At 33.3% G+C, this 25,750-nt stretch overlaps 1 protein-coding gene across 2 annotated transcripts in view; it reads right to left on the bottom strand.

The window, feature by feature from the left end:
- Positions 1-144: 144 nt before the first annotated feature.
- The window catches only part of LOC132705182 (E3 ubiquitin-protein ligase TRIM9), a 279,868-nt gene continuing 254,262 nt past the window's right edge, over positions 145-25,750 (bottom strand). The window contains exons 3-9 of one of the 2 annotated variants that reach the window (XM_060675625.1): positions 24,295-24,528; positions 23,909-24,062; positions 20,592-20,624; positions 18,764-18,903; positions 2,382-2,520; positions 2,107-2,331; positions 145-452 (exon numbers count right to left, since the gene is read on the bottom strand). In XM_060675625.1, coding sequence (XP_060531608.1) covers positions 160-452; positions 2,107-2,331; positions 2,382-2,520; positions 18,764-18,903; positions 20,592-20,624; positions 23,909-24,062; positions 24,295-24,528 — 1,218 coding nt within the window. In that variant the 3' untranslated portion in view covers positions 145-159. The remainder of the gene's footprint in view (positions 453-2,106; positions 2,332-2,381; positions 2,521-18,763; positions 18,904-20,591; positions 20,625-23,908; positions 24,063-24,294; positions 24,529-25,750) is intronic. The other variant, XM_060675627.1, reaches the window with a different exon arrangement.

Here is a 25,750-nt window from a genome sequence, read left to right as displayed (position 1 = left end):
AACAATGTGGACATTAGTATAAGTGGCGTCAATTATAAGTTTTCTCACATACAATCTATCACGTCAAGTTGCATTATATTTTCGGTGATAACATTCAGTCATGGGGTTCGTAAATCTGACAATTTTAAATATTTTATATATCCATTAGTGCTTAGTTAGTTAGGTTTCATCTGTATCTGATGGCGGATCTAAAGCTGTGTGTAAAGTTACACTGACTCCTCGATTGAGACTGACTGCGGGATAAAAAACCCCGTAGAGATCCCTGAACGCTACCAGTCCTTGGGGCTCCTCGTTTACGTAAAACTGCAAAACATGTTGGTCGAGATCTAATAATACCCCGATTGTGGACCCTATGTGAATTCCGCCTTCTACCCTTTGCTCGTGCGCCCCGCCGTGTTGGAACCAAGACCTTTGACGGTCAATGTACATTGCCCAACCTTTGTCGTCTTTACCTAAAAACATCACAATAACAATATTCTATAACAAAAGATAAAAATATTCTTTCTACAATAAAATGAAAAAACAGCATCTTCATCTACAAAAACTTTTTTTTTTCGAAAATATAAATACAACTTTTTCAGTTAACAGTTAAAAAATGATTTACCGCAATGAAATAGAATAACAACCTGCAAGAAATAATTTAACTATATTTGTTACATAGTGACATTTTGTTTATACTAAGAGTGTGTGGCAATAAAACCGACCATAAAGAAATAACAGTTATGCTCTGTTAGTGGTGTTAGCCGTATTACATAGGCGTAGTACTGTACCTATGGTAATCGTCAAGGGCCTCGAGAGTGTTTAAAATTAGAATTATAGTTACTTTCAGGCATTAGCAAAGTTCGTTCTTGAAAATCTCTAGCGTTTCTGAATTTGTTGCTGAGAAACAGATTAGTAAAACAGCGCTTTCTAAAACTGAGAATTGTTATTGGAGATGTGTTCAAAGTCAAAGCTCTTCAAAAATAGTTGAAATGTGAAATATGACTCAAGTCATACAGTCAACATGTATGCATGCAGGAAGAAAAGAGACTAATAAGTGTTGATAAAAAGACTACCATCAGAAGAATAATACCCTCGTTTTAATTAAAAAAAGGAAATACCACGGGTAAGAAGAAATTGAGGAAAACTTTGAAAGAAATGAATTTTCATTAAGAGCAAAACTGAAAACAGGAAATCATTTTAATAGAGAAAGGCGAAATTATCTGTTGGCGACGACGACATTCGAGAACAGTTTCGAAGGAAAAACGGGAATATTTATTACTGGACTAAACTTGAATAAATGCTGATGCTGATGCAAATATACAGAAGCGGAGAGCATAAAAGAAAACACTAGATAGAACCGCTTATTATTTCTCTAGCCTTCAACGACTACAGTTCACTTAACTACTTGGAAGGTTATGAAGTTTGTATATGGTAGATTTTTACAATTTATCTATTTTCAAATCCTTCTTATTTCTGTAAAAGTTATTTAGTTGAAATTGTCCGCTAATTTACAATTTAACATTAACTTATTGCTCATCTTATCGAAAATCATATTTAAAATTGGCTGTACCCATTTATTGAACAGTCAAGTATCGTTTAATAGAAACCTATTCTTATTCCTATTCTATTTGCGGTGCGTCCCTGCCGTTTACAGTATTTAGACTTTTCGATCCATTATGTCCCTACGTCTTCACACCCCAAGTTGCCTAAAATAGTATATTATGCAACAAGTGCGGTAAACCGCATTTGACTCACGAGTTTATTTGACACGAGCGGAGTTTTTGGGTACATTTTCGCAAAACTCGAATACATTCACTGACATGACTCAGAATTGGCAAACGTCAAAATTCAAAGCGTGGGAAATATCTCCCAAAACATCCGATTGCTGCCAAACCAGTGCGGTAAAATCTCGGAAATGTTCGAAGTAGCTCGGATTCGTGGGAAACGAAACTGATGTGGTAAAGCGACGCTTCCCGCACGCTAGATCGGTGCGTAATTAGGTATTTTACAGACGGGAGTAGAAAAACGTATTTACAAGGTATTTCCTACTCTCATTTTAATAATATTAATTGAAAAATATGTGAAACCAAGCCAACAATTGAAATTATTTTAGAAACAGCGTACCTAACATTTTATCCCTGGTGACATCTATCCGTGCAATTCCGAAAGCCGGATCGGTATCCGCATCGTATTTATCAATGGTGAATTCCCAATAGTGAATTCCTCTACTAAATCCCACGCTGCCCAAGGAAACGCGGTGTTCCCAGCCTTCTCCAGTCACGGTCGTGTTGTCCTGTGAATATTGCAGCCCCGGTCCCGATAATATCGGGTCAAAAGTGAACCACGCAACTAAAATACAATTTAACGTATACTGGCAATTTTACGATTTTGGTTGTTACCTTCGGCTGTTTGCAAGCCTATTAGTTCGCTGTACTCTCCTTCACCAGAACTGTTAAACGCCTTCACTCGGGCGTTGTACATGCAGTGAAAATGTAAGCCGTCGACGGTGCAGATAGTTTCAATGCCGCAATAGACTTCCTAAAAGTAAATTTTAATATGTTACACGGACACTAAATATTTTTAAATCGGAACATGGCCGCAACTTCGGCAAGTTTTGGGGTAGTTGGTGTTGAGGTTCGACTATATAGTTATTAGTGACGCGATACATTAAGGGAGCAAGAAGAACTTTAGTTTACCCCTGTATTTGTACAAATGAGCGTTTCATTCTATACAGTGTCGTCACTTATATAAATTACTTAAGTATACACAAACGAAATTTATGCAAAACCTCTCTAAATACCAGAAATATCAAAATATGTCCCAATTAAATTTTTATTGCAGTTAAATCACAGACCATCAATTTGTACGTGCAAAATCTTAACTAGTAAATTAACTACTAGATTTTTAATTTTTAAATGAAATTAATGTATTATTATTATTATTACAACTTGCAAGTACCCATAAAAAGAAAACAATAATAACAAAACGAAAATATGAAGCACAGACTTAGAGGCTTATATTAAATCTAGAAATTGGTGCACACCACTAGGTTACACTTTTGGGTAAATATTTTTAAGGTTTTTCATTATCATTACGATCTCTTATGCTAATTGGTACACAATTATAGAGCTTCGGACCCAAGCTTGTAGCAAATCTATAGTTATAGCCATAGAATTAAACAAACAAGTTCTGGACTGGTATTTCCCAAGTTTTATTTGCAAATTTGCGTTTTTGTATAAAAAGAGGCAGATGTTATAGAAATAAAACATTCCATTGGACGAAAAATGTTATTCTTATTGAAACACCACTTTTAATATATAGTTTTGAATTACACTGACATCACAGACCACTATTTGCTACTATAGCCAGTGCTTTATACGTAGATAACTACATTTTTTTGTTGACAAGTCTTCATGTCTTAACCACCAGGTGGACCATTTAAAAGTTTCTTCGTTGTTTTTGGTAATTGCAAAACATTTTTGAGGGTTAATTTAGCAGCCTCGTTCTGATTTAGATTTTAGGTATGATATAATTAGGCCTTGTATTTTATTATCATGTCATGGATTGATGTATACAACGTGTTTAAAAAAAAATGACCTTTTTTCAACAACAAATCGGCTCCGTTTCGTACCTACACGGTTTGAAAGAATTGATATTTGGCTGGATTAACTGACGTGTTTATGGTGATGCGAGGCAAAATGGAAGAAAAGCAACTAGAATTAAATCAAGACCGGTTTAAGAGGAATCGGTAACTTAAAGCCTTAAAAATCTAATTCCTACTACAAATATTAGAATCGTATCTAACGAAATGAGAAATATTTCCGCCTTATCTCTACACAGAATCTTGCAGGAGTAACAATTAAACCACCCCACTGCACAGGTGTTCAAGAACTTTTGTTGTGTTGTTTTTACAGACGAGAGAAATTTACATAGCTCGTCAGCTGAAAATCCCCATTTACTAAGTAAGTAACAAACTCGCAGCATCCATTTTTTAAAGAAACTTCCACTGATTACTGTAATACTATTTATAAAAACTTTTGGTCTAATCCTGCGTCCTTGCTAGTAAGTTCGATTCAACACATAACGTAGAAGAAAGGTCCTAGCGTTACAGCGTTACAGAAATATGCAAGGCAGTGCGAGTGTCCAATAAGGAAAATTGTACAGTTTGCATAATCCACTCTTCTTTTGTGCGAAAAAGGGCTGTTATTACATCTTGTTGTTGGTTGTTTATAGGGTACGTATTTCCATACACTCGTTGCTGGCCACAAAACGAGTGTATAAAACCGATGGGTCTTATCGCTCGCTTTTATAAAACGAATAATATATCGCTTAAAACTTTTTTCCAAAGCAACAGGGGGATAGGAATGCATCTTATGGGTAGGTAACGCCGAAAGGCGTCCATCAAAAAAACGAGGCCCTTGTTTCGTGCAAATATATCGCGTCATCCGCAGCTAAATTATATATTCGGGCGGCGGTGATGATTTATATTTGTCATTTTTTTATCCCAACCCATTTACCATTGGAATTAAGACCTTAAAATATGGATCAGATGTTTATTTGCAACGCCGACAACTGGAGAAACGTTTTCTTTTTCTTTCTTCCTCGGGGAAATTAATAAGAGTAACTAGCACTTAAAATATTCATTCGAGTTCTAACTTTGTCCAGAGTCGACTAATAAAAGCATTTGTCAACACAAAGAAAACGTGGACTCGTAAAAATGAATATTTGTTGTGTGATCGTGAAGGATTTACGAGTGCAGATAAAGTCCTTAGTCACATGGTGGTGGCCTCGTATTTACGATCGTGTTACTCGACTCGCCGCATTCACGAGACTCCATAAGCACGCGATTGGTCGTAAGTGAAGTATAAAAGTATAAACAGTTTGAAAAGACTGGTTGATTTGCGTTACGTATTAACGGACAAAATTTCTAAAGTACTATACTAAAGTATACTACAATATATGAAAGTAGCTCTTTTCAGCCAAGCAGCTATATATATATATATATATATATATATATATATATATATATATATATATATATATATATATATATATATATATATATATATATATATATATATATATATATATATATATATATATATATATATATATATATATATATATATATATATATATATATATATATATATATATATATATATATATATATATATATATATATATATATACATATATATATATATATATACATATATATATATATATATATATATATATATATATATATATATATATATATATATATACATATATATATATATATATATATATATATATATATATATATATATATATATATATATATATATATATATATATATATATATATATATATATATATATATATATTCTTAAGAAATGGTTCTTGGGTTTTTTTGGTCCTTTTTTAGTGAAATTAAAATAAGTTTCCGTTACTTGTGAAACATTTTTTTTTTTTGTGACGTTTCGGCCTTCAAGACCTTCTTCAGACATTTAATTTTAACCTTAAGCCAAAAATCAACGGTTCACTATATAGTTGTTTGGTAATTTACAGTTTTACAACATTCACAACAGACATATCGAATATGTAAATCGACAAGCCACATTGATCAAATGAAGATGTCAAAAACCATCTGAACCAGTTTTTTGCCAGCAAGGACCAAAACTTTTATGAGAGGGGAATTATGTTACTGCCAGAAAGATGGCAAAAGGTGTTGGACCAGAATGGCCAATATATAATTTAATAAAATATTTATTCATTATACGAAAACTGTCTTTCATGTTCCCCAAAAAAAACGAAATGACTTTCCGAACAACCCAATATATGAAAGTAGCTCAAACTAGAAAAAAAAAAAAAAAAAAAAAATATATATATATATATATATATATATATATATATATATATATATATATATATATATATATATATATATATATATATATATATATATATATATATATATATATATATATATATATAAGGAAATCGCTAAAATTTCAGGAGTGAACTAAAATTTAATGAAAACAACAGCTCAAACTATATATGTACTTTATAAAAAAAAACGAGGCTGCTATCTTATATCTCTAAATCTGCCTTTTAAATAAAGGCTTGATTTGACGCTGATAGTACTCTCATAAAAGCGATCTTAGATGCTAATCTCCACGATGATGTGGGTATACATTTATGTATTTCATCGCATTAAATACAAACCTTATTAAACTCTCATAGGTAATTTTTTTTTCATGAGAGTAGGTACTATTGCTCGCAAAAAAAAACTAGATCAAATATGACTTTTCAGTTTGACAGTAAAGGCCTATTTTATACAATATTTTTTGTCAACGAAAAATTTTCCTAGTTTTTTTTTGCTCGTGATGATACCTACTATCACCATGAAAACAAGCCTTAAAAAATAGGAAAAACGTTTTCATGAATTAACTTAAATTAAATTATACTTTATGAACGGTGATTCCTAAAATTAATACTTGTTTTTGGGAGGTGATTCTTGCATCCATTTTAAGAAAAAATATACTAATTATACTATATTCTTCAGAGCTTGACTGAAACTCAGAAGCCAACAAGATGATTAGCGAACCGTTAGCTAGTTCGACTCAACAAAACCCGACGCAAAAGGAATCCAGAAGTAAAAACTATTACAGTAGGCTGTGGAAGTTTCTTTGGAAAATCATTCACATGTTGATAACGACGGAAGTCCACATCTCGAATGACTCCACTCTTCTCAGTGCTTCCTTTGTCAGTGTCCATAATGTGCTGTGTTTATTTTCAGTTCATATTCTGCGCTAGTCTGTGCATTACTTATAGTTCCTGTGAATTATTACATGTTGGGCTTACCCAGTAACAATAGGTATAATTACATTTTGGGGGAGGATCCGTCAAAAGCCAAGACGCTATACTTTGAAACACACTTTACAGAGAACAAACTTACAAACAGATAACTCGGTTATTAAAAAGGCCCGTTCGGATCCAAACCCTTCATCGCTATTACTTTTCACTCGTAAAAATGACTTTGCCTTTTACAGGTCGCGTTTTAAATACCCTCATAAAATATTCACGTAAAAATTCCCTGCTCGGGAATATGAAGCGGGATTTCGGAACTTTACTGCCTGACGCGTAAAGCTATAAAAGAACAAACAACAGACGGAACTGATATTGAGATAGGACGTCCCGTCAGCCACCGCATACAGCATTTATTTTAAACTCGTCTAATCTCGACGGAATATTGAATATCCTCCCTTTGAAGTTCCAGTCGACGGGGGAGAGGGCGCAAATCTCCCATTTGCACCGACTGTGTCCTTAATATATGCTAAACGTTGACCTGGGGGCATTCGAATTTAAATCCGAAAGCAGGGGAGCATTGACACCGATAAAAAAAATTGATCGCTTGTCGTCGGCTTCGAAGGAACTGTGCTAAATTTAGAGGGGCGGAGTTTCGATGCTTAGATAAAATTATTGAATTAAAAAACTGAATGCCACAGAATATTGATAATTTTCAATATTTACGTTTTTTTTGACGAAAATTAAAACTCGTGTAATCTTCTTACCAAATGGGAAAATTTTCGACAAACAGTCCCTCTCTCCCCGCTTAAAAAAATATCGGGTTTAAAATTAATTAAAGACGTTGCCTTGGGCCTCTTCTACTGACTATATTTGTCACATGACATCTTGTTTGCGATTTTACAATGTACTCCTTTAGGCATGTACACTGTGTGTCAAATAAACGACTCACTATACGATCTGGAAACCCATAGGAGATACAAAAAAAGTTTTGTACAAAAGTTTCTTGGACTCTCCTGAAGATTTAAAATATTATAATTTTTTTGACATAGGGTGTTCCAAAAGTGTCCCCTCCGATATCAACTTTGTTATTTCAACTTGAATTGTATATATCGACATTTTTGGAATCCTTGGTTAAAATAAAGGTCACTTTGTTAAGAATTTCCTATTCGAATTTTGCATAGTTTAGGCAGAAATTGAGGTTATGTGTTTTTTTTTTATATTTTGATTGCCCCATATAAAATTGTGTTGTGACCCTACTGATGCAGGTATTGCAACGAAAATTTAACCACAGACTAAGGAGATGATCCACTACTCAATCAGTATGACAGATGCGCCTCAGCTTATACAGGATGTCCCAAATAGGTGGTGCCGTTTTGGCGAATTTAATTAACAAAATCTCAAGGTTTTCAAATATATTTTTATTCAGATATGAGATATCAGATTCAGATATCAATTGTAGGACAAAAAACAAGGTAAGTTTGTAATTTATCTTATATTTAAACTTGATGTCAAAGTCATTAAAACCAAGATTGTTTGATTTGTTGGTTTTAAGTCAATCAATTTTTGTGATACTGTATATGGCCCATATATGGTTTTGTGTGACATCAACAGAACACAAAGTGTCCAAAAGTCGGGTTCACGAGCCAGGGATCCAGATCTTAAAGAAACAAAGTGGCTAACAATGGAAAGTAGGCATAAATTACATTCAGTCTGTTTCTTAATATAGTATTGAATAGATATATAATAAAATTAACTTTCGTGCTGACGTGCACACACTGAACTTGAGATTTCAAAGATCTGTAACAACGTTTATAAACTTTAAGACTTAAAGGTCTCTATAGAAAGGACCTTCCCTGCACAGACCGTGAATTGTTGTACTTTTTTTCTGTTATGTTTTGTGTTAGTATTTTTTGTAAGAATTTATTTGAATATCACTTTCAGTGTTGTAATTGTTTTCAACTCCTTTTTTGCCACCATAAGGCTAAATTTTATGATACTTTCTATATTATTTTGTTGCGAAATAAATTTGATTATTAATTTTATCGGAGTTTCTTTTCTTTATTCCATCTGTTATTATTGAGGTATCTCAGTAGATTTGATGCTGTTCATTTTAAACCACGTTCAATAGATCATGTTTATAATCCTGATATTTTTTCTGTTTTTACGTTAAGTCGTTTAAGGATAGGAAGATATACAGTCGAAACTCTATATAGCGAAATTGAAGGGTCTCCTTTTTTTTCTTATAAAGAGTTTTCGTAATATAGAGTTATAGGCACTTGAAAAATAACAATACGCATATGTGTTCTGCAATATTTATACATTTTAGCTTCGTTTTTTTGTGACGTTATTATACATTTGTAGTTTAAATTGATTAAAATGTATTTTTGCATTTTAGGTTCAACGTTGTACCCCATTTTATGCATGAACCACTTCCATAAGGGCTCCGCTCTTCATTGCAGCATTCTGCAAATCGCTCTAATGGTCTTCGGTAGACTTTTTTTCGTCAATCACTACCAAAAAGGCATATTCTGGTCTCATCTGAGAACAGAACAAACCCTCGTTGGTTCAATGTAAAATTCAGATGATCTCGTCGATGAGCTGGAGAAAGTTTTGGACCGATTGCAGTTGTTTTTGGGATTCGATTATTTTCCTTCAGTCTTCTTCTCACTGGCAACAAGATGATTGGCGAAACGTCAGGAAGTCAACGGTGTTTAATAAGGAAAAGAACTAATTTCTTATATGAGACAAACCAATCGAAGTTTCCAAACAGAAATTTATTAATGCTTTCATTATTACTATTTATTTTTAATTGTTTAGTTGATAGTTGTGGGTGTTAATTCATTATTTTAAAACATATTGCAATCTCCAGAACTGTTACATTAACAATAATAGTCACTTCAAAACGAACGAACTTTTAAAAGTAGGAAACAACAATTTGAAGCACTTAAGGACAAACTTTTTGCTTATTTCTTGATATGCTTCATTATAATTCGGATAATTTGATTTGAATTAAAAATTCTCAATTACCCGCTCCCTACTTGTACACAAAGTAAAGCTTAATATTAAATATAAATAAACAGTAAGCGTTAATTTTCCAAACAATTCAATTTCCATCAAGTAGCTTGCTTTAAGTCGGGAACGGATTTATTAAAGTTTGAAGATGGGAATTTGCCCGAAATCGGGGCCGGGGTAGTTGACGAAGGCGAATGTCTTAAATTAATTTTGAATTATTTTCCATCCCGGGGACGAGATCGAAATCCTCGGAAACAAACAAGAATTTTAGGACGAGTTAATAGGTTTAACGAGTTGGGGTTCTCTGGAGATGTGTGCTTAATTGATTATCGATACCGAAAAATCAAAGGTTGGACACTGAAAGTACGGGTAGTACTCCCAGTGGGGTACGGCACTGGGTTCTGTTTAATTATGACCGCATCTGAATTTCATCTGGTGTGTATTACTGAATCCAAACATTAATGATGGATTTAACAACCAGTGGGAAAAAAGATTGTGGAGGACTATTCATAGGTGTTCGTAACGCTTTTTATAAAACTCCTGCGTCGGTTTTTGTTGAGTCGAACGTTTTGTCATTCATCCTGTTGGCTTCTTCAGAGCTTATCAGCTTATGTCCGGTTTCGTGATTGTGTTCGGCAACTGCTGATGAGTTTATTTGTCTTAGTCCTAAGCCTCCTTGTAAGGGGCAAGTGTGGGATTGCTATCGGCATCATTGCTATTGGAAGGTGGTGGTGAAGTGTATTTTGTGATGGAACGCTTAATATCTTTAATGTGGAAATTATTAGAGAGAATAGCAGGAGTAAGGTGTTTTTATTCTGGGTTGAGTCACTCTGGCTGAGATAGTTTTACGGCTCTGTCAACGAGAGAGTTGATGACCGATGTTTTTTGGGCCGGATGGTGACGTGACAATGCATTAAGGTATCGGTCTGTGTACGTCGGTTTTCTATAAACACAATGACCCAATGTTAGGTCTGATTTTCTATTGATAATAATCTCTAAGAATGGGAGGCTATTCATAGTTTCCCACTCAATAGTAAAACGTATGTTAGGGTGTATAGTGTTTAAATGTCTAAGAAAATCTACTAGGGTTTCTGGACCATGAGGCCAAATAACAAAAGTATCATCGACGTAGCGTTTGCATAATTTTGGTTTTAGATGGAAGGTGTCGAGATCTTTCTTCTCAAAGGCTTCCACAAATATATTCGCGATGACTCGTGATTGTAGATAACCCATAGCTGTTCCCGCCGTTTGTTCAAAAATTTGAGAGTTATAAGAAGTGAGAAGGCTTGGTTCCAGATTCTCGGATTTTAATATATCTGAAATGATATCTTGTGTATCAAATGTAATGCTTTTTAATTGTTCAATGAAGTGAAAGGAATTAAGTACGAAACTATTAGTTTTCCCTGTAAAGGGTTTTAATAAGGAAGCTAGATATTTTGCTGGAGAATATGTTAGGGAACCAATGGTGCTGACAATAGGTCGAAGGGGAAATCCTGGTTTGTGAATCTTTGGGAGTCCATAGAGACGAGGAATTTTAGAGTGGTGAGGGTTCGTAATGTGTTTGGTGCTGAAAAGGTGTCCAAGTGGTGTAATAACGCCTATATTATCGAGGACTTTGGAGGGCGGTAAGCAACTCTTTGCTAGTGCTGTGTGCTCAGCACGCCTCATGAAATAATTATGTTGCTTTTCCATCAAAATTGGAAACAATCTGCCATAGATATGCGGATATCAAATTTCCATTTATTGGAGGGTTTTAATTTTATCAACTTACATTTGGAATTGGCCCACGATATTTCTGTTTTTGCGCCCCTGTTTTGCGATAGCTTTTTCACAACATCCGGAGTAACAATAATAGGATTTTAGATTTGGTTATTTCAAATAACATGTTTGCTAGTGCCGTACGGCACTGTCGCCACTATAAAGAGACTACACGAGATTGGCGATGGCTGTGCCAGGGAGATATTAGGGAATTGGGAGAAATTTCCACAGGCTTCTGTAATACGATTGACATTTTTTTTATTTACAAAACTCCTGGTATCTCAAACGAAATTTTGTCTTTGATGTTGAGAGATTTTTGGACAAGTGGTAAATCTGGTTTAAACGTAATACTTTAGATATGTGGTCAATGATGTTTTGAATGGAAGGAAGGACAGCAATGTGGGAAACGCCTATTAGCTCCAATAGGATGTATATTTATAATTTATAGACTAATTTATATAAAAAAACTACATTTTAAAATAGCAATCTGAGTGAAAACACCACATTAGGCTTATTATGAGATTTAATATCGTTAACTTAATATCGTCACCATATAGTTTTAGTGAGTTGTCAACTTATTCCTGTTAATAATTTAATGTTAATTAATATTCCTTCGAATTTCTGCAGATATAAGTAAGATGGTTTCGCAAAAGAGTTACAACGAAAATAAAAGACAAGTTATTATTAATCTTCATAGGAAAGTTTATACCTCTGAAAATATAGCAGAACTGATTCTTCTACTTCTTCTTTTTTAGCGTTTTCTAAGTCCTATTTGGAACCTTTCTTCTACTATAGGCTATTTGTATCCAATTTCGGTAGGCGATTAGTTTTAAATCATCCGTTCATCTCTTTGGCGGTCTTCCCATGGGTCTTCGAAAATCGTATAGTCTAAAAGCAGGACTGATTTTGACCATTTGTTAGTTTCTCCCGTTGCAAGATATCCTGCGTATTTCCATTTCAGTCTTAGGGCTTTGTCCTCTTATCATTAAGAGTTCATGTTCTTCTTTGTGATAATCCATGTGCTGCGTATGTGGAATAGAGGCGGCTGTTAATTGATGAAGACCCATTTAACAAAATAAATAACTACTAAAAGTTCGGATTTTCACGAAATCATATATGTTCACGTGACAACTGACACATGACAACACCGTGTCTTTATCAAATGTAATACCTGCTACTATATATACCGAAAAATGACAATAAAACCATAATTAATGTTGTGAGAATTTAAGTTTAATCTAATTGATCGTTAACATTTGAATGTCTCATTTTATTAATCTCCCTGGCTTCTAATAAATTGAATTTTCTACTATTTGTGTGAAGAATAATTAGAATCTAGACTATTGTTTTTAAACGCTCTTTTATGTTCGTTAATGCTTTTCTTGAAGGATCTACCTGTGTGTCCAATATAAATTTTAGGACAAGATCCGCATTTCAACCTGAAGACGCCTGATTTTTAAGATTTTGGACATTTCGTTTTATTGTTTTGTAAAATTTTTCCTATTGTGTTGTTTGTTCTGAAAGCTATTTTGAAACCACATTTTCACAAATGTTTTGAAACTATTTCATTGGGTTCTCCTATGTATGTAATTGTTTTAAATTGTTCGTGTTCTGTATTAGGTTTCGGATAAATAGAGTTTGCTGTTGTCTGGAATTGTTTTTTATTTATAATTTTATCGATATTGGACGGATTGTAGCCGTTGTTCAGTGCAATTCGTTTAATGTTCTTTGTTGTACTTTTCTGTTGAGATTGGTGTATTAAGAAGTCTGTGTATAAAGGAGTGAAATATGTATAAGAATTCAATTGTCTGTCCGTTCCAACAAAGCAAGCAGATATCATCCATGTATCTATACCACCATAGAAAATTTTTACTTAAAGGATGTTCTAGTATGATATTTTCCAAATTATCCATAAAAATCTCGGTTAACAAAGGACTAAGTGGGTTTCCCACAATCAAACCTTTCTTAGAGATGTAAATCTGTAAATTAAATTCAAAATAATTTTGGTCTAAAGATACTATTAAGCAATCTAATAAATCTTGTTTCACCAATGGGTCAATCTGTTTCCGAGTGAGGGTGAAATCTACTAAATCTGTCACATCCATAGGTGAAATACGTATGTAAGTATTGGCAAGATGAATGCGTCAAAAACTTTAGTTCTTAGATTTAGTTGAATTTGTTGGTTCTTCAGTATATAGCTGCTAAGCAGCTTGTTACTTTCTTGTATTAAAAAACTCGCATAGCTATAAAAAAAGCGTAATTTGCAAGCAATCTTCTAGGTAGACCACAAGAGGGTTTCAACCAAACCAAGCCGGAAATCAACAACAAAAGCACAATTGTATTGAAACCAAAGGAGATTTGACAACCCGTGATTAATGTGAACATACATATATCATCATATTCGAAACTTTTTTAAATATAATGTCAAGTATTAAATAACAAAAACGATTGGCCATTCGTGTTCATGTACGATTCTTGAACCTTCTTCATATACACGGAGAACTGGTTTGTCCTTTAAATTAATAAAGAATTTATTGAAACGCAATTTCAGGTAAAAAAATCGACAGCATAAATTGGGAATACTTACAATTAAAACAAGTTGTACCAACCAGTATTTCATTTACATATATCTGAAGATTTCTAAAGATTTTAGAGCACTTCTTTGAATATATTTCAACATTTTTTTCCATGTGGTGGTTTCTGTGGAAGGGGATGAGGCATGAGCAGCAATTTCTTCCAGATGAAGAAGATAAAACGTGTGCGCTATCCATTCATTCTTCTTCTTCGTGTGCCCTATCCCTTGCGGTCTTTGACAACCAACATGGCAAGTTTAACTTTTCTAACTTTTTGTTCTGCTTGGTCTTCTTTTACTTTCCACTTTGATTTGTATCTTTAGTTGTAATACATGGTATTCGTTATTGCGCATGACGTGTCCAAACTATTGAAGAATATTGAAGTTGTTTAATAGTGAATGTAATTTTGTCTTTTCATTTTCCGTCTTTTTTTTATAGCGCTCTATAACTCAAAAATGTTATTTTATTAATATACATAGCTATGACATGAATATGTTTGTTTCATGTTAGGCATGACTTTTAAATGAATTGATTTTTACGACAGAGTTGGTGCAGAAACGTCAGTACAGCGTTGTCACCTGCTTATGCGCAGTTTGGTTGTATTGGTCGTCGCGCTACGGCGTTCGCGGCTGTTGTCTTCGTTGTTGTGTATTTCTAGAGTTCTATAACGTATAAATATGGACAGTGTGTGTGAACAATTCATATATCTGTGGTAGTTATGTCGTAGTAGGGCAGAGTATGTGCTTGTGATGTGATGTGATGATTGTTATTTTTGTTCGTGTAATGTTCAAGGATTACGCACAGAAAAAATAAGAAATAAATTGTGTATGAAGTGCTGTGATGCTCCTAGGATAACAGGTTTTACAGAATTAGAAACATCGTTTTTTTTTCTTTAATATTTGCAAAAAAACCTTACGTAATGCAAATAAATGCATCGAATTTTTGAAATCACCATTTTTTGTCAGAGAAGGTGACGTAAATATTCTATATTTTCTATTAATTTTCGATTAATTTCCGTAAACGCAATTAACTTCACGACTGAATATCCAATTGCGGCTGGGGTGCGTACGGACGTCATAAGGTAGTATCAACGTGTCGCCCCAAAGAAAGATTAATGACCCATTCCAACATGTGCAAGCTCTCTCTGACTCATTGATCCTATCGTTCGGATGGCGCGTTCGATATTGCTACGGGAGAGCATTCGGAAAACGAATATGTTTCGGAATAAATTGGTTTTGCGTATTTTGCGGCCGAACACGCCAAAAAGTCCGTGAGTTTTTGCTTTCGCGTTCTGGACTGCTTTTAACTGAACCGAAAATTAGGTGGAAATGGAAGAAATTTAAACTAGTCGGATCTCAATTATTTGTTTTTAAGTTTATAAAAAAGGCAAATGGAAGTTGTAATAAAATAATATTTAGTTCCTTTGACTTGAACATTCTCGAAAAAGCAAATGTAAAATACTGCCTTTCAAATTAGGAACATCTAAAACAATTTCTAATTACTGGCCTTCTGTACAAAGTTTTGATATACTAATAAATGAGTTTGATTTAATAAATAACATATTAAATAAAATTCCCTTTCCAGTTAAAGTTAAATAATAAATATAACATAAAAATACAAGAATATCACATCAAATTCTATTTTGGTTACTTTTAAAATTCTTCAATTTTTTTTATTAATAATATTACATACCTAAACCGTTTTTTTACTTCCAAAAGAGAAGATTACAACGGAAGTGCAGCTATTAAAGAAAGAGACAATAATTGTTGCTGCAGAGTAGATTAGTGGTACGTAGAGTAAATTCTGCTATAATGTGATGAGAGAATGAAAATTAGGATAATATAAAGAGACAATAATTGTTGCTGCAGAGTAGATTAGTGGTACGTAGAGTAAATTCTGCTATAATGTGATGAGAGAATGAAAATTAGGATAATAAAAAGAGCTATAAAAACTAAATCAAATTGTAGCCAGCGGCACCCAAAAATCATCTAATTTTATAGATTTATCAAAGAGAAGATTGCAATGGGGTGCAGCTACTTTTTACCTGCCACTAAAGAAAGAGTATATGTTTGCAGCAGTAGAGAAAATTAGTGGAAGGGAAACCGTACTGATAAGTAGAACACACGGTGGTGAGAGAATGACAATTAGAATGATGACAAGAGCTACTGAAGTTTGAGCAACTGTAGTTGCAATGATTTTAGCTGGCCTAATCACCAGTTTTCGATATTTCCAAAGGAAAATATTGCAGTTTCTTTTTGCGTGTTAGTAAAGAAAGAGTAGATATTTGCAAATGTAAATTATTAAATTAGGGCAGTGGGTACTGTAGTGGCGCGTAAAGCAAAGTGATGAGAGTAAAGAAAGAGTAAAGTCTGTTCATAGATATAATAAAGTGACTAACTGATACGAATTAAGGAAAGACCAGGGCAAGCTGTAAGAATGAAATATGGCCGAACAGGTCGGTAATTTGCTTAGAATTTAATTATTTGGGGTTTTGTTAGGAAAGATACTAAACAATATTTATTAATTTATGTATGTACTTATGTTGAAATCTAAAATAAAATTATAAATTATTTTTATTACCTACTTAAATTATAAAAAATTATTAATATAATATATCAGTATCGCTTTTGTTATCATCGCCTGTTCTAATTATTATTTGTTCTATATTATTTGCAATATGGATATACGATTGGTCTGCTTTTTCTACATGTTTAACAGAATTTGCCCAACTTTGTGGAGGGATGTTAAAAACTTCGGTTTCTACAAGTTTGAGGACATTGGAGTTAACACGGTGAAAACATTGTTTCGATGAATGGCAGATTTCAGTTGGTGCCAAACATGTTCAATGGGATTAAATATACAGTGGTAAGGTGGAAACCTTAAAACTGTGTGCCCTAGTTTTTTTGCATAATTATTATTATTATTTGTTTTACACTCATCACTTGAGTCAACCACACACACTTTTGTAGGTTTAAGCTTTGTAGAACCTCAATTAATTGCTTTTTGGTATAATTTTCGTGAAAATAAATGTCGTGTTATTATACATGTAGTTTTGAATTGTTGCTTTTGTGTCACATGAGGAAGGGGTTTTAGTCAATTGTCTACTGTGATAACTTGCATTGTCCATTACAATGACGCTATTAGGAGGAATGTTTGGAACTAGTTTGTTTTTAAACTAACTTTCAAATAAATCAGCGGTGGTGTCTTCATGGTAATCCAGAGAAGAATCTTTAATATTTTTTGCAGACAGAGAAATTCCATTTGGAATCCAACCATCTTTAGAGCCAGCATGCAAAATCTTTTTGATGGCGCGTTTGTTTTACACTTATCAGTTGAGTCAACTCAAGCCTTTTCCGGGGTGCATAAGTGTCGAACCAGGTTTCGTCCAAGTAAATAATTGGCCTTTGTTGTTCTCTGTAAATCCTATTTTTGTCTAGATATTCCAGTTCTAAAAAATACCATTAAAACTTACCTTTTGTCAATTTTTTTAAATCTAAAACCCATGTGTTCAATACACTTCCATAAGTTAGTTCTGCCACATTTAACACCGGTTTCATATTTTTCAAGCCTCCTAATTAAGATATCTAATGTAGGCACGCTTTGTTCCTCGTATAACTGGTAAAATTTTACGCCGTATTATATCTTGATTACTTCCATCTACACTCGAGAAAATGTCAGCATCGCTTCTTTTTTTCCTCGCTGAAATGGGATTATTCACAATTTTCCATACAGTTGACGTTGCAATTTTCGTCAATGTAGCCGTTTCTTCTAAAGACGTTTGCTTGCTGCCACCACATTCAATGGGAGTCAAATAAACATTGTTTATAATTTCCTTAGTCTCAATAGAATAGTGTTTTCTACATTTGGGTGGGAGCATCTCCTGAGATACACTAGATTCGCACATATTTTGCATAATTCGCACACGATTCAACACAGGCTGTATTACACACGAAATAAGAATGATTACTAATAAACTTAAACTAAGTAGTATACCAAACCAAAGAATAATAAACACAGGTAGGTACACAATTATTTTCTATTACGGACCACAATTTTACCTGAATTTAAATTCCGAAACTTTAGGTAATAATCTTGTTGCATTGTATGTTAATGACAACCCTTGGATAATCCCATTCAAAAGCAATGGGTCACTTTCTTATATCGATGAACAGACCATAACTAATTGCAGCTGTAAAGTAGATTAGTGGGGTGATAGCTCTAGTGGTACGTAGACCAAAAGCTACTACACTGTGGTGAAAGAATGATGAAAAGATATTCTTCTTCTTCTTCCTAGTTAGCGGCACTATAGTTTTCGATATTTTTAAACGAAAAGATTGAAATCGATGCTTTTTATTTGCTTTTGAAGAAAGGCTAGATGTCTACATTTGTAGTGGTCAGTAGTTTAAAGTGTGCTCCGAGTATTTTTGACAATTATTTCTGTACTTTGCTGAGTATTATATCCATCTGAACGAGACTTTACGATTGAAACTTCTGCTAACGACATTTCTGAGTACATAGTTCCGGTAGAAAGCTCCGGGCGCGGTATCCGCATCCCCCTTTAAATTAGATATAATCCAATATTGAAAATTCCACTTTGCCTTACACTTCTAGATGGTTACGTCGTATTAGTTTTGCTTACCCGAAAGTCTCCCCCGTTGCCGTCATCGAGTTCTAGAACGTAACCTTCGACGTGACTGTGCGGGGGCGGTTGCCAAGCCACTGTAACGGAATTATTTTCGGCGCTACATTCCTCCGGAATTATTGCCGGTGCTGCGGGCGCTGTGAGGAGGGAAATTTCCGGTTAAAATTTGCAACAAATCATCGATAGTTTGAGGCTAGAGAAAAATGTTTTTTCAAAATCCATTATTAAAGATTCCAAGGACCTATCTTGGAGATAAAAATGAGACTTGCGTTGGTGGGCAATGGCGTTTAAAAATATGAAAAAACACTTATTTTATTCATTTATTTTTTATTATAATTTATTATTTTTTATTATTATTTTAAATATAATACCCAGTGTGCTTTAATTTAATTGAAAATAATTTCTCTTCCTGGTTTTAAGAATGTAAAGTTTGCCCGTACTATCATTAACCATTTTTCCAATATTCATGTGTAAATTTTAAGTGCAATTAGTAAAACTTGAGTAGTTATGTTAATATTTTCATTTCTTACACAATATCTGCTCTTTCTTACTAAAGTTCTAGCTGCCTCAGACTTTGTTGCTTCGCAAGTGTTTGAAGGGAACTTAAATGAAAGCAACTGACTCGTTTTTTAATAAGATGCCTTAGCCTAGTTATTAATTTTAACATTTTATTATCAGTTTTAGTTGGGCTCTGAAGAATCCAACAGAATGATTGGCGAAACGTCGGCAACTTTCATTTATCACAGAAGGAATCAGTAGATTTTTAAATAATATTACAGTAGCCTGTGAAAGTTTCTTGGAAAAAAAAAAGAAATATGTTTATCAAATTAATATACCCAGTATATTATTTTCAAGATTGGCATTATACAATTTTTGTTTTAATTACACGATCATGAACATATTTCATCATATTTTTTATATAATATAATTTGTCATTCAGAGAGAACCTATAATGTATCAGCTAAATGTCAGTACCGTGCATATTTTTTTAAATTTAAACTAATTATTTTATAAGTTCTTCTTTGATCAATTTAAAAAAAAAATGAATCTTTCTTGGTTGATGTTTTAAGTTAACACTAAAATCCGGTTCCATAACTTTTGTAATCATGTTGGAAGTACTTGAAATAGATGAAGATGAAATAGTGCAAAAAGAGTTTCTATGATTTTAGAACTCAATAAGTAAAAAAGTAACAGTTAGAACGGAATCACTAATAAACTGTGCGGAAATCAAATACGAAAGGTGCCTTTGTGCCTAATTATCTTATAAATTCTTATTTCTTTGATCAAACTAAAAAAAAAGATCCTTTCTTGGTTGATGTTTTAAGTTAACACTAAAATCTGGTTCAATAACTTTAATCATGTTGGAAGTACTTCAAATAGATGAAGATGAAATAGTGCAAAAAGTTTCTATGATTTTAGAACTCAATAAGTAAAAAAGTAACAGTTAGAACGGAATTACCAATAAACTGTACGGAAATCAAATAGGAAAGGTGTTTTTGTTTTTATCCATTGCACTTAAAATTCCATTCCATTATTATTCAAAAGTGAATAATCTAAAAATTTCCATAAAACAAAAAAATTTTTGTATTTAATTTTTTTTTATGACAATTACGCCTTATGTGAGACACCACCTTATTTTTATACCATTATTTTATATAGTATGTTCTTATTTTTGTAGGGGAAAAATTTGTATCTCCAAAATAGTTCCTATGTCGTCCTGGGCCAATAAAATTCAAACATTTCTGTGGAAGTAAAATAAAAAAAAGCATGCTGAATATGTCCCATTAAAAACAACATGCTCTCGTTTCAGCGTCATGCCTTTTACCTGCTGGTACTCTCTCCTCTCCGTCTACGTATGCTGAATAATGAAAGGACATTTTTAAAAAATATAAGTTACGATTCAGGACCGCTGTGAAAAAACGCATGTAAGAGAACGAAATGATTCGCGAACGATGTTAAACGAAATATTATTTCTGGATTCACGAGAAGGTATTGTTAATTAGAGCAAATTAATAAAAGCTCTCGGCAAAAAGGCAAACGAAGCGAAGTTTTAAAAGCGTTCCCGGGATTATTTTGTATTCAGCAAAGAATGGAACTCCCAAAACGTTTCAAAAGAGACAAATCAAAACGACATATGCGTGAGGCAGACGTAGACTGCACAATCGAGGCCTGGTTTAACCGAAAATGAACTGCGGGGATGAGTGGCAACAATGCTATCGCGCCTCTATTGTTATTAATTGCTTTCACGCAAATCACACAATCACGGTATCGGGAGATTTTTAAACCTTTCAACGATTCGGACAATTTTAAGTGTTACCATTTTGCATTTTTTTCCAAAAGACACTGCAATTCATTTTATTAATTTTGACAGCCAAAATTAAGATGGAAGACTAATACAACTTTCCTTTTCCTTCCAATATCTTTACCAATAATAAATTATATATGATATAAGAAAATTGTTGCTGCAGATTGTTGAAATCGATTTTTTAAATAAAAAAAAAATTATTCCAGAAATCGTAAGAAGCTTTATTTTATTGAAATCAATTTTTGGACAAAACTAACCAAAACCAAAGCTATATAGAGTAGTGTAGAAATAGACAATTTTATTTTATAGTTACAAAATTTAAAAACTAAATTGGTTTTTACTTTTTGTTAAGAGAAAAAAAATTATTACTTTCGCTCATTTGTGTTTCGAAATTATATTAATACCTTTATTTTTTCACAAAAATTGGCTCGCCATAAATAAAAAACGCATTTTTTATTCGGAAATTTTGTTGTAATCATTTTTATCCTCTTGCCAACAAGAATTAATATTTTTAGAAAACAAACCTTAGAAATTTTCCTATTGTTATTATTTTAATTTGTGGTTTTTATGAAATATTCTTTACGTAAATTGACTAAGAAATAAAATTAAAGAAAACTGCAGCAAGCAATATAAAAAAGAGTTCAAGTCTTAATTTTAATAGATTTCGGTTTGCTAATTGATACACCAAAGCCTGGATTTGGTAGAACAAAGGATGACAATTCAGGTAGGTGTTTTTTTTTTGAAAATTCGGATATTTCTGCAAGAATGACAGGTATTGATGAAGAAATAATAGTTGGATTTCGAATAATGTTGCAACCCATATTCAGTAACTTCAAAGTAAACACAGAGCATTTAAAGACCCAGACCATGAACTCTGCTACAGAGATAAAAATATTATTGAGGAGGAAGATTATTATCTTAACTAAGTAGTAGTAGTAGTAGTAGCAGTAAAATGAAATTCTTTTTAATGGTAATCTAAAGTTGTTTAGTTTCGAATGGATTTACTACCAAATTGAAGTCATTTTCGCAATATTGGTGTATTTTGACGTTTGTTGACGTGCTGATTTGCAAAAATTAAACCAAAAGAAAAAGTATAGTATGTAAAAGTATAGTATGAAGTTCGGAACTTCAGTTTAAGAATTAATTAAGAGAGTTATCAACATTTCTGCGTTGAATCAATGAAATAATATGAGATATTAGTACTGGGTTTTTCATTATTAATATTCCAGAAGGAATTAAATTTGAAACCCATCGCTGGGTAAAAACCCGAATTCTTTCTCTCTCAGATAACGAACTCAAGGACATCTGAGAACAAACTCAGATGGCAGTACTGCTATTAACTTTTAGCCATTATACTAATCAATTACATCTCGTAAGTAGATGTACAATGAACTGTTAAAATATGGAACAACAGAAAATATACCGAGTGGGTCAAAAGGTTGATATCAAGTTTCTTTTTTTACGGAATACGATTTTTTCGAATCCATTTTCAAATTCTGCGTCAAATTTCATGTAGCTATCTCTTACTTGTTAGGAGCAATTTAATTTAATTTTGAAATTTAATTCTGACAGTTGCTAGTACCAGTAAAGTTCTTAAATCGTCACAATTACATTTCTGTCACTAAAACAAATGCGGAAAAAACGAGAACTCATCAACTTTGTAATTTATTGAACACAAAATATCAAGAAAGACTCATTATACGATCCACTAGTGAGTAAAATTGGGAGAAAATTGTATCGGGTGTCGAAAAATTTGCCTAATTTCGTATCTGGTTCTAAATTTTAAATCATACACATTTTGTGGTTTCTACCTACACACTTTTTATCTTAAATACTTCTAGAGGAAAAAATACAGTGGAGGAACATCTGGAGACCTTATTCACGCATTAGTCTAGCCAAAATCCCGGCCCAAACATATTTGTTTTTAGTGGATGTTGTAAATGATTTTATCTCAATTTGTTTTTTTTACCGTGAGATTTAAAAAACCCTGGCTTCATCATCAAACAGTATCTGACGGTGAAAAAATGGATTTTCGTTACGTAGTATTCTGCAGTCTGGATTATGTTCGTTCAATTCGTCGGTCGTAATGTCATCTTCTATTCATAATATTCTTCTAATAAAAAGGATAACATGAATTTTTGGATGATCTGGGATTAGACGATATGTTAGATGCTCTGTTTCAATAAATTTTCTCCCAATTTTGCTCACTGTGAATCTTGTAACTGGTGTTTCTGAACATTTTGCGAAAAGCAAATTACAAACTTCCTCATGAGTTTTCGTATTGTGCCCCTATCCAATAAAAATTAAAGTTTCGATTCTCTTGATTTCATTTAGATTTAGATTTAGTATTCTCTTTTTTTACTGATAGAAATGTAATTGCGACGGTTTAAGAACTTTACTGGGACGAGCTACTTACCCGTCCATCTCAAAATCAAATTCATGTTTTTAGTCTTTTTTACCAACCCCGTACATTTTCTGTTTACAGCAAGACACGAGCAAGAAAAATATTACGATGCACGTGCGAGCATTTTTCCTGAAATCCCACAGCTGATTTTTAAATGAATTTCTTCCATATTTTTGCAGTTCACTGTATATTTCAAAATTAACCGCCAATGACATTTATTTATTCTGTTAAACTTGGTATAAAGTCGTCATCCAGAAAATAAGACCGATTGAGAGACTTATTTTAATCACGTGACTAATCTTTTTTTTGTTTTCGCGCCCACCGAGGATCGAACTCTGGTCCGTCAGTTGTTGAACGCCGACTTTAACGCCGAGCTAACGAGCATATGTGTTCAATAGTGAGAATGTAAGTAACTAATATTAACTACGCTTACGTTTCATTTGGATAAAGTTGAGCTGTTCGATGGCTTTCAGTACAGATTTATCGTCCAGGGTGAGATCGAAATGGGGTGAGACTCGGGGCGCTGACCATTCTTTGTGCCATGAGTTGTCCGTGTTTGCAACGCGGCTTATCAGCATCGAACCGACCTAAAAAGTAATTAGCAGTTTGTCAGCGTGCAAATTGCTGCCAGCAAGATAGGCCCGATATCGACAAAGGGAGCCCCACCGACAACAACAAACAGAGACTACCCGAGTTTAAAGTTTTATTTGTTTCCGTTCGCGGGAGGATATATCGCTTCCCTTTATCTTTGGGTTTGAATATTTGTCGTTTGTCTTTTTATGAGTTATTTTTTTTTTAACAACGATTATTATTTTTCACCTGTAAGAAAGCCGAGCTATCTGTCTCCTTTAGCGCTTCGATGCAAAACTGAAGGAGAGCCGTGGTTTGCTGGAGTCTGGATGTACACGTAACCACTTGTTCCTTGAGCGCTCTCACTCTTAGTTCCTTGTCTTGTCTGATACATTCGATCAGCTGGTCGCGTCTGGCTTGAATCGCCAAGATCAGAGCTTCGCATTGCGCCGTCACAATCTGCTCGAATTCCTCGCAATTCTCCTGAAATAAAGTAAGAATAGGCTTACAGTTATTAAAAAATGCTCAAGCATTATCCTGTAAAAACAACACGAGAACAAGCTATCAAAGCTATGTGCGAATAAATAAAGTTTACAATAGAGCATTATATGCAAATGCTGGTTAGGCCAGAGTTAATCTAACTTGAATGGGATACCACTGCCAATGACATGTTTATTATGCGTAAAGGTATAATTATTGAACTGACTATGTGAAGTAGGAATAATATCGCTTGAATAATTAGTGAAACAAAAACTCTTAAAGCATTCGACTTAAAGAGTTAAGCTAAATCTATCGATAATCATTATATTTTTGATGAATTTTCAGATCACTATTTACAGATCAGCCCGCTAAACTAGTTTCAATTACAAATCCAAGACTGTTGATTGTTGATGAATCGAATTTGCCACGGATTGTCAGTCATCCCACTACCAAGAAACAATTCAAGATATTCTAACAAACAGATCCTATAGTCAACTTAAAAAAGTTGTTGTGGTATCTATGGATGGGAACCTTAAGGCAGCTATTAAAGGTTTTTTTCTATTAGAATGCATGAAAAATCTGTCACTCGCTTTGCCTCCAAAATTCCTCGTTTCTACTGACTTCCCAGGAACACCCTATCGACCTACTGTTAGCACCTATATTAAAACCCTTTACAAGAAAAACTGGTAGATTCGTAGTTAATTCCTTTCACTTCATTCAGCAATTAAAAAACATTACATTTTTTTTCCAGATATTTTAAATATTTTCACAGAGTTTGTAATTAAATCTTCTCATCTAAATTGAAAAATGTTTATCGGGAACTTATTTTTCCTGTAATGGTCAAATTTATCAACAAATATCATGAACAGTTATGGGTTCTCTCCTGGATTGATGATACTTTCGTTATTTGGCCTCGTAATCAAGAATTCCATTTTTAGATATTCTTATCAATAGAAAATATGCATTGGCGCATCACCATCCAGTCGAGAAATCAGCGGTTATCAACTTTCTTTTATGAAGTCATAAAACTGTCTCAAATAATTTCCGCATTAAATATATTAAGCTTTCCACTACAGAAATGCAGTGAGAAATAGGACAAAAATATCAACTAGGCTAAACGAACATGAAAAACCTTAAGACAAATGAACTCATACGCAGTTGCCAAAAAAATCACTATTTATTCCCCCATCAGATTCAGCTCTCGTGTGGACACCTCAACTGTGGA

This window comes from Cylas formicarius, unplaced genomic scaffold (assembly GCF_029955315.1).
Source record: "Cylas formicarius isolate icCylForm1 unplaced genomic scaffold, icCylForm1.1 PGA_scaffold_7__23_contigs__length_41026272, whole genome shotgun sequence".
Lineage (NCBI taxonomy): Eukaryota > Metazoa > Arthropoda > Insecta > Coleoptera > Brentidae > Cylas > Cylas formicarius.
The sequence above is the reverse complement of the archived record's forward strand: the minus strand, read 5'-3'. Positions and strand labels throughout refer to the sequence as shown.